Source organism: Suncus etruscus, chromosome 10 (assembly GCF_024139225.1).
Source record: "Suncus etruscus isolate mSunEtr1 chromosome 10, mSunEtr1.pri.cur, whole genome shotgun sequence".
Lineage (NCBI taxonomy): Eukaryota > Metazoa > Chordata > Mammalia > Eulipotyphla > Soricidae > Suncus > Suncus etruscus.
This window is the reverse complement of record NC_064857.1, coordinates 93,890,872-93,906,724: the sequence shown is the minus strand read 5'-3', so window position 1 is coordinate 93,906,724 and position 15,853 is coordinate 93,890,872. Positions and strand designations below refer to the sequence as shown.

General features: G+C 40.5%; 1 protein-coding gene across 1 annotated transcript in view; it reads right to left on the bottom strand.

Annotated features, from left to right (window-relative positions):
* Nucleotides 1-309: 309 nt before the first annotated feature.
* The window catches only part of GALK2 (galactokinase 2), a 142,328-nt gene continuing 126,784 nt past the window's right edge, over nucleotides 310-15,853 (bottom strand). Inside the window, exon 10 of the mRNA XM_049781456.1 lies at nucleotides 310-887. Coding sequence (XP_049637413.1) covers nucleotides 680-887 — 208 coding nt within the window. The 3' untranslated portion in view covers nucleotides 310-679. The remainder of the gene's footprint in view (nucleotides 888-15,853) is intronic.

The following is a 15,853-nucleotide window of genomic DNA, read 5'->3' as shown; positions in this document are numbered from 1 at the left end:
TATAGATGGTTAAAACAATTTTTAATAAACCTGGGATTTTCATAATAAATCAATATCTTACAAAGGTATTTGAGTGAAATTTCTCATTTTTTTAATTAAGGAAACTTCATGTTCAAGTAAATAATGTTCTAGAAAAAATTTGATTCCTTATTTTATTATTTTTATTTTAGCAGTGTCCTACATCTCAAATCGAGAGTGATTTTTTTGCATCATTATCACCCTCTTCATCAGTGAAGGAAGACTACAATCCTGAAGAATTACAAAAGAAATCAGAATTAAAACAATAATTAAGAATATTGCATACAAATCAATTTTACTGGCTTAGTTGCAGCAATATGTTTTATTCAAGTTGAATCCATGAAGTCAGTATTGAATTTTGTTTTCACCATTCATTTGTAAATCAATAAATCTTATCAAACCATTCTTAAGATATCTGTCCAAGCTTACACTTAGCTCTTATTGGTAGAAAACATATTTTACGATGGAAAATATAATCATTATAAAGCATTATAAATCATTAAAAAAAGAGAGCTTTTAACCAATTCTTTGGAAATAAATTTTGATAATACCAACCATTCATCATAATACAAAACAGAAAGAAGATTAATTTACTGTGGCGTACAAAGTCCTGCCAAGCTCAAAATGCCCCAAATAGTTTCACTGAGATTTTTTGCATTGTTTAAGCCTCAAAGAAAACCAAAGCCCCACCTCCAGGTTTGGTAGCAAACAGTTTCTGCTTCTCAGGTGCTAAGCCTCGATTGCTTTTCTGATAATAAACTTCGTGGACATTTGCTAGGAAGCTGGAAAGCTTGTCAGCAGGTACTACTGATACGGTACAGCCACCCCATCCTGCTCCGGTAAGTCGAGATCCTTGAGCGCCAAACTTCCTAAAACAGTTAAAAAAAAAAAAGAAAGAAAGAAAGAAAGAAAGAAAGAAAGAAAGAAAGAAAGAAAGAAAGAAAGAAAGAAAGAAAGAAAGAAAGAAAGAAAGAAATATAAGTTAAAATGAGAGCAATTTTCTGGGTGCTTATAGAAAGAACACAGGGCCTGCCCAAGTGTGTGGATAAATGTGTGTGTGTGTTTGGGGGTGGGGGAAGGTATGATGGAGAGCAGGTTAATGGTAGATTAGTGAAGTCACATACTTGACGTTACAACATTTTACACTATTTTAGAAGGTTATCTGAAATTTAATCATACCTAAAATTGATACCGGTTCTTACTCTTAGTAGTAAAAGTTAGAACTGTGTTTGACTCATGAGGGCTTCACGATACTGTCTTAACTTAAAAGAAAACATGAAACAAACAAACAAAAAAAAACCCTCCACTTGAAAAGTTTTATAGCAAGTCCAAAAATGATCAGAAGAGAGCAAAGAAAAAACAGACAATAGACAGGATCAACACTATGAATAAGAAAGTTTCTCCAAATGTAACATACCAAATGTAAAATACAATGCAATATCTACAAATAGGGCTTTTTCCAGTGGTTACACATTAGGGCTGGCTATTCCATGTAAGAGCATGATACCCTAGAACAGGGGTCTCAAACTCGTGACCCGCGAGCCGTTTGCGGCCCTCCGTACAACATTTTGTGGCCCGTGGCCGGCCTTCAAATATCACAGTATTCGTGATTATTCACTTACCAAATAATCACAATAAAAATTGCATTAGTAAGAAAAAAATCTCATTAAACATTAGCATACCCCAAGCAGTTCCGTTTGGAGTATGCAAATGTTTAATGCGATTTTTTGCGATTTTTTTTCTTACTAATACGATTTTTTATTGTGAATATTTGGTAAGCGAATAATCGCGAATACTTTGTGCCTAGCACAGACGTTATTTCCGCTGCTCCTGCCCGCTGTCCTTTGCATTATTGGAGGCCTAAGGGAGAGAAGTTTATGACAGAATTAGATTTTGTCATACCTTCATCATGACTTCATCAAAGCCTGCAGTAAAGAGAAAGATTGATGACAAGCACAGACAATTTCAGGAAAAGTAGGAGACGCAGTATTTCTTTGTTGAGCACAAGGCCATCCCCACGTCTTATTTGCTCAAAGAAAGTTGCAGTGCACAAGGAATACAACTCGAAACGCCATTATTCAACTAAACATGCTGAGAAATGTGCAAAATGTCAAGGAAATGAGAGAGCCAAGCGGGTTACCAGTCTTAAAGCATGTCTAATGAGGCAACAAGATTTCTTCAAGAAAGCAACCAAAGAGAATGTTGCATCAGTGGAAGCTAGTTACATGGTTAGTGAGATGACTGCTAAGGCAGGGAAACCATTCACAGGAGAGTTTGTTAAAAAAAAAATGCATGTTACAGGCTGCAAGTATTATCTGTCTGGAAAAGAAAGGTCAGTTTAGCAAAATCAGCCTTTCTGCCAACACTGTGGAAGAGCGCATTTCTGACATGTCAAGTGACATCATCAACTGTGTGAGAAAGCCAAATGTTTTGATGCATACTCAGTTGCTCTTGACGAGGGCACAGATATAACAGACACTGCGCAGCTCACAATTTATGTCCGTGGTGTTGATTGAAATTTTGAATTGACAGAGGAGCTGCTCACAATAATTCCAATGCATGACCAGACCATCGCTAATGAGATATTTTGGCATCTGTGTGATGCCATTGAGAATGCAGGTTTGCATGGAAGAGGTTTGTTGGAATAATAACCAATGGTGTGCCATCGATGACAGGGAGGAAAAATGGGCTGGTGGCACTTGTTCAAAAAAAAAAACTTAAAGAGGGTGTAGAGAAGGCCATTGCTCTTCATTGCATTATCCATCAGCAGACCCTTTGCAGTAAATGCCTGCCGTGTGACAATGTGATGTCTGTTGTAAAATACATCAACCAAATCAGATCCAGGGGCTTAAAGCATAGGAGGTTCTGTGCTTTTTTAGAGGAAATGGAGTCAGAATATGGAGAAGTGCTCTATTTCACCGAGGTACATTGGCTCAGCAGGGGAAATGTCCTGAAAAGATTTTTTGAGTTGAAAGAAGTGAAAGCCTTCATGGAGAAGGATGGGAATGCTGTTTCTGAGTTGAGTGAGCACAAATGGCTCATGAACTTAGCTTTTCTTGTTGACATCACACATAAGCTGAATGTACTAAACAAGATGTTACAAGGCCCGGAGCAGCTTATCAGTGCTGCCTATGACAACATGAGAGCATTCTCCACAAAACTTGTGTTATAGAAATTCCAGCTCTCTCAGACAAACCTTTGCCATTTCCCAGCATACAAGGAACTTGTGGGTGCAGGCATACCATTCAGTGGTGAGAAATATGTTGATGCTATTTTTTTTTTTTTTTGGTTTTTGGGCCACACCCGGCGGTGCTCAGGGGTTACTCCTGGCTGTCTGCTCAGAAATAGCTCCTGGCAGGCACGTGGGACCATATGGGACACCAGGATTCGAACCAACCACCTTTGGTCCTAGATTGGCTGCTTGCAAAGCAAACGCCGCTGTGCTATCTCTCCGGGCCCATGTTGATGCTATTTTTAAGCTAGAGAAGAAATTTGATCACAGATTTGCAGACTTCCAAAAGCACAGAGCCACTTTCCAAACTTTTGTGGACCCCTTTTCCTTTGATGTGCAAGATGCCCCTCCTGTGCTTCAAATGGAGTTCATTGACCTTCAATGCAAATCTGATCTCAAAGCCAAGTTCAGGGAGATTAGTGGAAAAGCAGACATGCATGGGCAATTTTTGAGAATATTGCCCCCCAGCTTCCCTGAGCTTTCCCGAATATTCAAGTGCACCATGTGCCTTTTTGGGAGAACATATTTGTGTGAAAAGTTATTCTCCACATTGAATTTCAATAAGTCAAAGTACAGGTCTAGACCTAATGATGATCATCTTCAAGCCATACTGAGGGTCTCAACTGCTTCCTCTCTAAAGCCAAATGTGATTCAGATTTGTGAGAAGAAATGCTGCCAAGTCTCTGGCAGCAAAGAATAGGCAAAAGATGCCATGTTCAGAAGAACTGTTCATGATCTTCACTCAATGTTCTATTCATGTTCAGAAGAAATAATTAAAACTGTTAATAATGACTTTTAAGGACTTTTTTTTTTGTGAAATCCCTTATGCGGCCCTGCCTCACCCCGACTTTGCCTCCTGCGGCCCCCAAATTGAGTTTGAGACCTCTGCCCTAGAAGATAGCTGAGATTGATGCTGAATAAATTTGTCACCGAAGAACATGCTATTAAACTCCAGGTCAATTTACCTTTTTAATATCTACTGGAAACAATGCAGACCATCCCACAAAGAGGGTGGTTCATCTCTAGGCCCCTACCCCACATCCTGTGCCTTTGGGAGGTGACAGCAACTCAGAATTTACCATCAGACAAAATTTGTGGTTGGGATGGAAACCACTCTATAATCCACCACGCAGCAAGGGATAATGTCCATTATCATTAACTAGGCACAGTTTATAACACAAGCAGTTCACACCAACCTACTGTTTATACCAAAGGGAAAGGCTCTATTTATACAAAGTACAAGAAGTTCACATCTTTACAAGATTTACCTAGCAAAAATTGTACTTTCAATTCCTCCTAATAAAATTTAATCCAATCTTAGCAAATTAGAATTGACACAATTCATTTAGCACAATTCCCCCCCCCCCCCATCTAAATTGGATACTTTACTTCTTGGAAAAGCTCAATAAAGTAATATGTTTACTCTAATGCATCAAAATTATTTCATCAGTAATTAATTTTGTCCTCAATGATGTTCTCTACTGGCTTCATTCATCACTTGTATTATTAATTAAAATTTACTTTTCAGGGGGCTGGAGAGATAGCATGGAGGTCAGGCATTTGCCTTTCATGCTGAAGGTCATTGGTTCAAATCCCGGCATCCCATATGGTCCCCCGAGCCTGCCAGGAGCTATTTCTGAGTGTGGAGCCAGGAGTAGCCCCTGAGCGCAGCTAGGGCTGCGAACCAAAAAAAAAAAAAGTAAAATTTACTTTTCAAATGAAAAGAGATGCTTAACAAAGAAAAAATGCTGGTAAGTAAAAAAGATTACTCAGCTCTTTCCCTATTACCCAGAAGCTGAACTCAGCCTGAAAAGTTTCTCTGACTCTGAAACCAAGGATTATTCTGAGTTCCTAAACTGGCAACAGGCTCAGTTTGCAACCTGGCAATTTAAAAAAGTATATATAAGAGTTGAAAAAATAGTACATGGCTAAAGTAAAACTTAATAAAACCAACCATGGCATAGTCTGGGGAACAATGTGCTTTCTTTGCTTTATTTTGCAAGGCTCAACTCTGTCCTTTCACATGGTCTTTGCAATACTGCTAGACATATTTTCTTATCCTTTCTCATTTGAACAATTTTTGAAAGCTGTGGTTTCAAAATTGAACCTAAAGCGAGTTAAAAGTGTTGTTTCTAACTGGCTGAAAAACCATAGGAATTGTGCCAGAGGGCCTATTTTCCTGAGTCTCCTCCAGTTTCCAGAGAGCAGAAGCCAGAAGGCTTTCTAGGTAAATACATTCACTTGTGAGTCTCCAGAGCTGCTCTGTCACCACCCTGCCTGCTGCAGAGGAAAAGGCACTGGGTTGCGTCAATTGCCTGGTCTGAAATCATTCAGTCTCAGATTCCCCAAATAGGGAAGGAGAGGCACTATTATAAATAACCTTCTGCCCCTAACTCAATGACACTTTGTGATCACAAATCTAAGGGCCGACCTATTAGCTAGTCAGCAATCTATTCTGCTCTCACACCCACAAAGTAAAAAGGTCCTGTCTGCAGTGATAAATTAAGTCTGCTTAATATGCCCTTTGGGATATGCCATGGAAACTCCCAAAGAGATCCAATGCTTAGCGGAATGAAGAGGAGTTGATCTAAGTGTGTTTTCACATTTTTGAGTTTTCTATCCCCTGGGAGAAGGGGTAAGACATTAAATATATAGTTCTTGAACTATTAAGGGATATAAAAGTTACAAAAACTGAAATCCTTAAATCCCCAAATGCAATGTGCAAGAGTGCGTGGAGCAAAACAGCACAAGCAGAATCGGAATGATAGTACAGAGGGTGGAATGCTTGCCTTGTATGCCCCCAAATCAAGTTTAATCAGGCATCCCTGACTTTCTTTTTTTTTTTCTTTTTTCTTTTTTTTTTTTTTGGTTTTTGGGTCACACCTGGCAGTGCTCAGGGGTTACTCCTGGCTGTCTGCTCAGAAATAACTCCTGGCAGGCACGGGGGACCATATGGGACACTGGGATTCGAACCAACCACCTTAGGTTCTGGATTGGCTGCTTGCAAGGCAAGCACCACTGTGCTATCTCTCCAGGCCCACATCCCTGACTTTCATGAAGAGTGATCCCTTAGTATGAACCCAGGAGTAACCCTAGTGTGGCCCCAAAATTAAAACGCACACACACACACACACACACACACACACACACACACACACACTACCTTTAAAAGCAAAGATCAAGAAGAGAGTATAAGATGTTCCTTTTGATATTTTTATTAAAAGTATATTCAAATAACTAATTTTCCAAGCTGTTCTCCCTCCCCAAATATAAGCTGCCTAAAATTGTTTGTTTGTGGGCCATAACTAATGTGTAGTCAGTAACTACTCCTGGTTCAATGCTTGGGGAGATATTAGGATGGTTCTGGAAGTAAACTCTGGATACTTGACATCCAAAGCATGCATCTGACCATTAGGCTATCTTTCTGGTCCTACAATGATCTTTTAGGTGAAGTGATTATAAAGCAATCACTAAGGTAAAAGGCACAGGACAGGGAAGTTGAATGTAGGAGAAGAGATCAAATCAATAAAACCAACCTTGCTACAAATATAAGGAAGGAAAGCAAGGAATTTTCCAATTTCAATAACATGCTATTTATTTCCAAAAAAAGTATATATTTGTACATTATGAAATAAATATTATATAAATTATTTCAAAAAACCTTAAATTTCAAACAATTATATCTAACTTTATCATCTTAACCTAAAAACAATTCCATAGATTTGGTAGCAATCTCTAATTAATGGTTGTTAGATTATCATATCTGCTTTAAAATATCAATATATATTATATTCAGACCACTTTTATTGTTAGGTAAACATTAAACTTCAAAGTCAGATAACATCAATCTTAAGTAAAGTATAATAATGAAAGAAGAAGTTGATGCTTACCCAAATATAATTCATCTCATTTAACTGACAAACATATAAGGCAACACTATTTTTTTAAAGTTACAGAATGGTTCATGTTTGATTTTGTCATACAATGTCCAACACCAGGCCCTTCAGCAGTGTACATTTCCTGACACCAATGTCCTGTTTCCCGAAAGTCCTCTGGCTTGCCCTCCTCCTGCCTGCCTCTTTTCAAAAGCAATTCTTACGCTCTCTGAAAAATATGGGTCCCAAAGGGCAAGGGAAGCTGGGTAGGAGGAACGGCAAGAAGGGTCATTTGAATACCCTAAGGGTCCTGGATCTTTGGAAGTAGGAATGGTGAAATTTATACATATATAGAAATTTATAACATATATATAGATGTTAAACTATACTACTGAAATTATATATAATAGTGCTAGCCAGTGGTAATAAATTTCACTTAAAAATAAATGGAGCTTTTTCTTGCTGAGCCAGCCTAGAGACACCAAGAACCATAATCCCTCCAGGACCGACACCCGGTAAGATGTTCCCACCCAGACTGGATTTCATCAGCGTTCCTGTTGGTGATCCTGCCTGCTTCAGAGCTGCCTGAGACTGGATTTCATCTGTGTTCCTGACAGCAATCCTGCCTGCTTCAGAGGTGGGTCGGGACAAACACACTGATTCCTGCTGGTTTTCGCCAGGAGTCAGAAGGGTGCAGAAGCCATCTTGGGCCATACTGTTTTCAGCTGCCTGAGACTGGATTTAATCAGCATTCCTGCCAGTGATCCTGCCTGCTTCAGAGGTGAATGTCAATTTTCTGGGTGACCCTGAGACCACGGTGAAGGTTTTGGAGGCTTCAAGCTCTTTCACTTTTGTCAGTAAGAGGATGGGAAACTGCAATCATCTGAGGGGATTACCTATTTCAGACTAGGATTAAAGTTCTAAAGGATTTCTGGGAACTCAGATGCCAGCACCCCTATCTGCCTGTCTTCTGTGCTGTGCTGCATTTTCGGCCTGATTTCATCCTGTGTGTGGCTCATCTGGGGATGGCTCGCCTTCCCTGGAGCCTTCCCTGGAGGTGAAAGTTTACATGCCCAGAAGGGGAAGCCGCTGAACTCTGCTGGAACTCAGATGCCAGCACCCATATCTGCCGGTCTTCTGTGTTATGCTGCATTTTCGGCCTGATTTCATCCTGTGTGTGGCTCATCTGCGGATGGCTCACCTTCCCTGGCGCCTTCCCTGGAGGTAAGTTTACACGCCCAGATAGGGGAAGCAGCTGAATTCTGCTGGAACTCAGATGCCAGCAAGCCTATCTGCCCGTCTTCTGTGCTGTACTGCATTTTTGGCCTATTTTATCCTGTGTGTGGCTCATCTGCAGACGGATCGTCTACCCTGGAGGTGAATTTACATGCCCAAAAAGAAAGGAGCCAGAGTAGCATGGCCACTCCGCTTCGCGGCCTTGCAAATCATTTAGACAATGAATACAACTACAACACACACACACACACACACACAACCCATAATACAAGTGTGATAATGGGGAAACAACGCAGGCCAGCGCCAGACATAGAGAATGACGATGGCAACTCTGATGACTTGAGCATGACCAACCAACTACTCAGTCTCTCAGATAAGGAGTTTAGAGTCACAATATGGAAGATATTCAAAGAACTCAAAGAAAGTATAGAAGAGAACACTAATAAGAATCAAGAGAATATGAAGATAGAAATCAGAAAACCCCAAACTGAAATTTCAGGTCAAATATCAGGTCTGAAAAACTCAGTAGATGAATTGAAGAAAAACATGGTTGAGCTTTCCCACGGGTTAACAGCAGCTGAGAATAGAATTAGTACACTGGAAGATGAGATGAATAAGAATTCCATACAGCAGAAAAAATTGGAAAAAAGCCTTAAAGCAAATGATCGAACAATGAAAAACTACTCAATGGACTAAATGCACCAGTTAAGAGACACAGAGTGGCTAAAGGGATCAAAAAACTCAATCCAACCTTCTGCTGCCTACAAGAAATGCACCTGAATATTCAGAACAAACATACACTCAAAATAAAAGGCTAGAGAAAAATCATCCAAACAAACAACACCCATAAAAAAGCAGGAGTGGCCATACTAATAGCAGAGATTAACAGATGGGAATATATTAAGCTAAGAAGCTTCTGCACCTCAAAGGAAATAGTGACCAGGATACAAGAGCCACCCACTGAGTGGGAGAAACTATTCACCCAATACCCATCAGATAAGGGGCTAATCTCCAAAATATACAAGGCACTGACAGAACTTTACAAGAAAAAAGCATCTAATCCCATCAAAAAATGGGAGAAAAAATTAACAGACACTTTGACAAAGAAGAAATACAAATGGCCAAAAGACACATGAAAAAATGCTCCACATCACTATTAATCATCAGGGAGATGCAAATCAAAACAACGATGAGGTAGCACCTCACACCACAAAGAATGGCACACATCACAAAGAATAAGAATAAATAGTGTTGGTTGGAATGCGGAGAAAAAGGAACTCTTATCCACTGCTGGTGGGAATGCCATCTAATTCAACCTTTATGGAAAGCGATATGGAGATTCCTCCAAAAACTGGAAATCGAGCTCCCAAACGATCCAGCTAAACCACTCATAGGAATATACTCTAGGAACACAAAAATAAAATACAAAACCCCTTCCTTACACCTATATTCATTGCAGCACTATTTACCATAGCAAGACTCTGGAAACAACAAAGAGGTCCTTCAACAGACGAATGGCTAAAGAAACTGTGGTACATATACACAATGGAATATTATGCAGCTATCAGGAGAGATGAAGTGATGAAATTTTCCTATACATGAATGTACACGGTATCTATTATGCTGAGTGAAATAAGTCAGAGAGAGAGAGAGAGAGAGAGAGAGAGAGAGAGAGAGAGAGAGAGAGAGAGAAACGCAGAATGGTCTCACTCATCTATGAGTTTTAAGAAAAATGAAAGACATTCTTGCAATAATAATTTTCAGACAAAAAAGAGAAAAGAGCTGGAAGTTCCAGCTCACCTCAGGAAGCTCACCACAAAGAGTGATGAGTTTAGTTAGAGAAATAACTACATTTTAAATGGTCCTAATAATGAGAATGTATGAGGGAAATGGAAAGCCTGTCTAGAGTACAGGCGGGGGTCAGGTGGGAAGGAGGGAGATTTGGGACATTGGTGATGGGAAAGTTGCACTGGTGATGGGTGGTGTTCTTTAAGTGACTGAAACTCAAACACAATCATGTATGTAATCAAGATGTTTAAATAAAAAAATATATATATATAAAAAGAAAAACTGAAAAACTTTCCTCTAAATTCTGGCACAAAACAAGGCTGTCCTCTCTACCACTCCTATTCAACATAGCACTGGAAGTACTTGCTATAGCAATTAGGCAAAAAAAAAAAAAAATATATATATATATCAAGGGAATCCAGATAGGAAAGGAAGAAGTCAAGCTCTCGCTGTTTGCAGATGACATGATACTCTACTTAGAAAACCCTAAAGTCTCTACAAAAAAGGTTCTAGAAACAATAGACTTATATAGCAAGGTGGCAGGCTACAAAATTAACACACAAAAATCAATGGCCTTTCTATACACCACTAGTAATAAGGAAGAAATGGACATTAATAAACAACCCCATTCACAATAGTGCCACACAAACTCAATTATCTTGGAATCAACTTGACTAAAAATGTGAAGGTCCTATACAAAGAAAACTATAAAACTCTGCTCCAAGAAATAAGAGAGAACACGCAGAAATGGAAGCACATACCCTGCTCATGGATTGGCAGGATTAATACCATTAGAATGGCAATACTTCCCAAAGCATTGTACAGATTCAATGCGAATCCTCTAAAGATACCCATGACATTCTTCAAAGAAGTGGATCAAGCACTTCTGAAATTCATATGGAACAATAAACACCCTAGAATAGCTAAAGCAATCATTGGGAAAAAGAATATGGGAGGAATTACTTTCCCCAACTTTAAACTTTACTACAAAGCAATAGTTATCAAAACAGCATGGTATTGGAATAAGGACAGGCCCTCAGATCAGTGGAATAGGCTTGAATACTCAGAGAATGTTCCTCAGATATATGATCACCTAATTTTTGATAAAGGAGCAAGAAATTCTAAATGGAGCAAAGAAAGCCTCTTCAACAAGTGGTGGTGGCACAACTGGCTAGCCACTTGCAAAACATTGAACTTAGACCCTCAGCTAACATCATGCACGAAGGTAAAATCCAAATGGATTAAAGACCTTGATATCAGACCCAAAACCATAAGATATATAGAATAACACATAGGCAAAACACTCCAGGACATTGAGACTACAGGCATCTTCAAGGAGGAAACTGCACTCTCCAAGCAAGTGAAAGGAGAGATTAACAGATGGGAATATATTAAACTGAGAAGCTCCTGCACCTCAAAAGAAATAGCGCCCAGGATACAAGATCCACCAACTGAGTGGGAGAAACTATTCACCGAATACCCATCAGATAAGGGGCTAATCTCCAAAATATACAAGGCACTGACAGAAATTTACAAGAACAAAATATCTAATCCCATCAAAAAATGGGGAGAAGAAATGGACAGACACTTTGACAAAGAAGAAATACAAATGGCCAAAAGACATGAAAAAATGCTCCACATCAGTAATCATCAGGGAGATGCAAATCAAAACAACGATGAGGTACCACCTCACACCTCACACCCCAGAGATTGGCACACATCACAAAGAATGAGAACAAGAAGTGTTGGCGGGGATGTGGAGAGAAAGGAACTATTATCCACTGCTGGTGGGAATGCCGTCAACCTTTATGGAAAGCGATATGGAGATTCCTCCAGAAACTGGAAATCGAGCTCCCATACAATCCAGCTATACCACTCCTAGGAATATACCCTAGGAACACAAAAATACAATACAAAAACCCCTTCCTTACACCTATATTCACTGCAGCACTATTTACCATAACAAGACTCTGGAAACAGTCAAGATACCCTTCAGGGCCCGGAGAGATAGCACAGTGGCATTTGCCTTGCAAGCAGCCGATCCAGGACCAAAGGTGGTTGGTTCAAATCCCGGTGTCCCATATGGTCCCCCGTGCCGGCCAGGAACTATTTCTGAGCAGACAGCCAGGAGTAACCCCTGAGCACAGCCGGGTGTAACCCAAAAAAAAAAAAAAAAAAAAAAAAAAGATACCCTTCAACAGATGAATGGCTAAAGAAACTGTGGTACATATACACAATGGAATATTATGCAGCTGTCAGGAGAGATGAAGTCATGAAATTTTCCTATGCATGGATGTACACGGAATCTGTTATGCTGAGTGAAATAAGTCAGAGAGAGAGAGAGAAAGACGCAGAATGGTTTCACTCATCTATGGGTTTTAAGAAAAAAGAAAGACATTCTTGCAATAATAACTTTCAGACACAAAAGAGAAAAGAGCTGGAAGTTCCAGCTCACCTCATGAAGCTCACCACAAACAGGGATCAGTTTAGTTAGAGAAATAACTACGTTTTGAACTATCCTAATAATGAGAATGTACGAGGGAAATAGAAAGCCTGTCTAGAGTACAGGCGGGGGTTGGGTGGGGAGGAAGGAGATTTGGGACATTGGTGATGGGAATGTTGCACTGGTGATGGGTGGTGTTCTTTACATGATTAAAACCCAAACACAATCAGGTATGTAATCAAGTTGTTTAAATAAAAATTATTAAAAAAAAGACAAAAAAAAAAAAAAAGATGTTCCCACCCAATGAATGTGGGGCCGATTCCTGCTGTGTGATTGGGCACCCAGAGACTTAAAAGGGATGGCGGCCATGCTCTCTGCCTTTTTCCTGCTGAGCCAGCCTAGAGACACCAAGGACCATAATTTCTCCAGGACACACACCCGGTAAGATGTCCCCACCCAACGAATGTGGGGCCGATTCCTGCCGTGATTGGGCACCCAGAGACTTAAAAGGGATGGTGGCCATGTTCTCTGCCTTTTTCCTGTTTAGCCAGCCTAGAGACACCAAGGACCATAATCTCTCCAGGACCCACATCCCTGAATTCCATTTCTCCACATTGTAAGAAGCAATCTACAGCCTTACCAATGAAGAAATTTTGCAGAACACCCCCATGTTTAAAGAAATCAAGATGGCTGCTCTGATAATCTAAAAAGTAGGAAAGAGCTAGGTATCCTCTCAAATAAGACGTTTAGATTAAAATTCTGGAAGATGTTCAGGGAGCTCTAAAAAAGCATTCATAGATTTGACTGGAGCACAGTTAAGCATCAAGAAGATTTGACGACTGAAATTAGAAATTTTCACACTGAAATAACAGGTTTGAAAAACTGAGCTTATGCAACTCTTGCCAGCATGGGGTTTGGGGAGACCCCATGCCAGAGGCCCTCTCCCTAGCCTAGGGAGTAATGGGAGGCTTGACAGGCCCCATTTCTGTACCCCTCTTTATCCCCTGACTCCAGGCCTTCCCTGGGTGCTATCTCAGATGGCCAGAAGTGGGTTCAGGTGGATTCTTAGCGGTCCTCAGGCTTCCCCCCTCCCTTCGTATTCCAGAGGGGACATGCATGGGGAGTAGGGCGGCCAGATATCTGGCTTCTGGTTTCCTCTTTGATTCTAGAAGCCAGCTGTTGCCAGGTATGGGGTTTGGGGAGGCCCCATGCCGGAGGCCTTCTCCCTGACCTGGAGAGTGCTGGGAAGCTTGGCAGGCCCCCAGCCGTCCCCCTTTTATCCCCCTGAACTCCAGCCTTCCCTGGGTGCCAGCTCAGATGGCCAAAAGTGGGTTTAGGTGAATTCTTAGGTGTCCTCAGGCTTCCCCCCCCTCCCTCCGTACTCCAGTGGGGAGGTGCATGAGGAGGAGGACAGGCAAATATCTGGCTTCTGGTTTCCCCTTTGATTCTGGAGGCCTGCTCTTCCCAGGTATGGGGTTTGGGGAGTCCCCATGCCGGAGGCCTTCTTCGTAGCCGGGGGAGTGCTGGGATGCTTGGCAGGCCCCCATCCATCCCTCTCTTTTTCCCCTGGACTCCAGGCCTTCCCTGGGTGCCGGTCCAGGTGGCCTCTATAGGGGTCATCAGGCTTTCCCCCTACCTCTCCCTACAGTAATGGGAATATGCTTTGGGAGGAGGGTGGGTCATTCTAGCACTGGTTTATATTGGGACAGTCACTGGAAACTTTTACTCCTTGGTCTCCTATTGACAGTATTGTATGCATAGTTTATATATGCATAATATCCAACTTGTATTGTGACCTTGATACTGCCCTACAAAGCTCACATCTAATCTTTTACTGCCTCAGTCCCAACCCTTATTTCCCCCCATCTTCCCATGTAGGTGCAGCTCATGACATGAAGCTCAACACATAGTAATGAGTGCAGTTAGAGAAATAACTACACTGAAGACTATCATAACAATGTGAATGAATGAGGGAAATAGAAAGCCTGTCTTGAGTACAGGTGTGGGTGGGGTGGGGAGGGAGATCTGGGAAATTGGTGGTGGGAATCTTGCACTGGTGAAGGGGGGTGTTCTTTATATGACTGTTATCATACAACTACAATCATATTTGTAATTATGGTGTTTAAATAAAGATAATTAAAAAAAATAAATGGAGAAGGGCTGGAGCGATAGTGCAGCAGTAGTGCATGGGCCTTGCACGTTGCTGATCTGGGATGGACCCAGGTTCGATTCTCAGCATCCCATATGGCCCCCTGAGCCTGCCTGAGTGATTTTCAAGCACAGAGCCAGGAGTAACCCTTGAGCACTACTGGGTATGGTCTCAAAACCAAAAATAAATAAATAAATAAGTAAATAAATAGAGGAAACGGTCAAAACAAAGTTATAGAAACATAGAGTGAATAGTATGTTCCAGAAATTGAGATACCCCAAATAGATAGCACATGGGTATACTGGCTTAAAAGAGATCAGCTGATGCCAATTCAACGAGAATAGTCATGCCATACTAAGGAATTTGAATTCTGAGGAAATAGGTTTTTATGCAGAAGTTAGAATAAATATATCTTTGAAAATAACTTTAGGAGCAGAGTGAATGAGTAGATTATTATGAGCGGACTTAAAAAATATTTAAAATAGCAAAATAACAATTTAAGAAATGGCTTAATTTTAAATTATAACTTAACAACTGTGAAACCAAGACCTTTATACATGATTAGCATATATATTCAAGCATGTATATATAATTACAAGCAATTAATAAAACAGGAATGTATTCCTTATATAGGAATATTTCTAAATTCTCTTCTGATATCTATAATCATTTGGCAAGAATCCTGAGAAATATGGATCTTCCAGAACATCTACTATGATTTATGGGGGAAGAGAACTTTTTTGACTGCAGTTTATTTGTAAAATTCTATAGCACTTATGTTTAAAACAAAATGCAAATAAAACATAAAAATGTTTCTGCATAAAACCATAACAACATAGATATGTTCTTCCACATAAAAATAACAATAAAGTGGGCCCGGAGAGATAGCACAGCGGCGTTTGCCTTGCGAGCAGCCGATCCAGGACCAAAGGTGGTTGGTTCAAATCTCGGTGTCCCATATGGTCCCCCGTGCCTGCCAGGAGCTATTTCTGAGCGCATAGCCAGGAGTAATCCCTGAGCACCGCCGGGTGTGACCCAAAAACCAAAAAAAAAAAAAAAATACAATAAAGTGAGGGGAGAAGAATAACAGGTAGGGTGTTTGCCTTGTATAT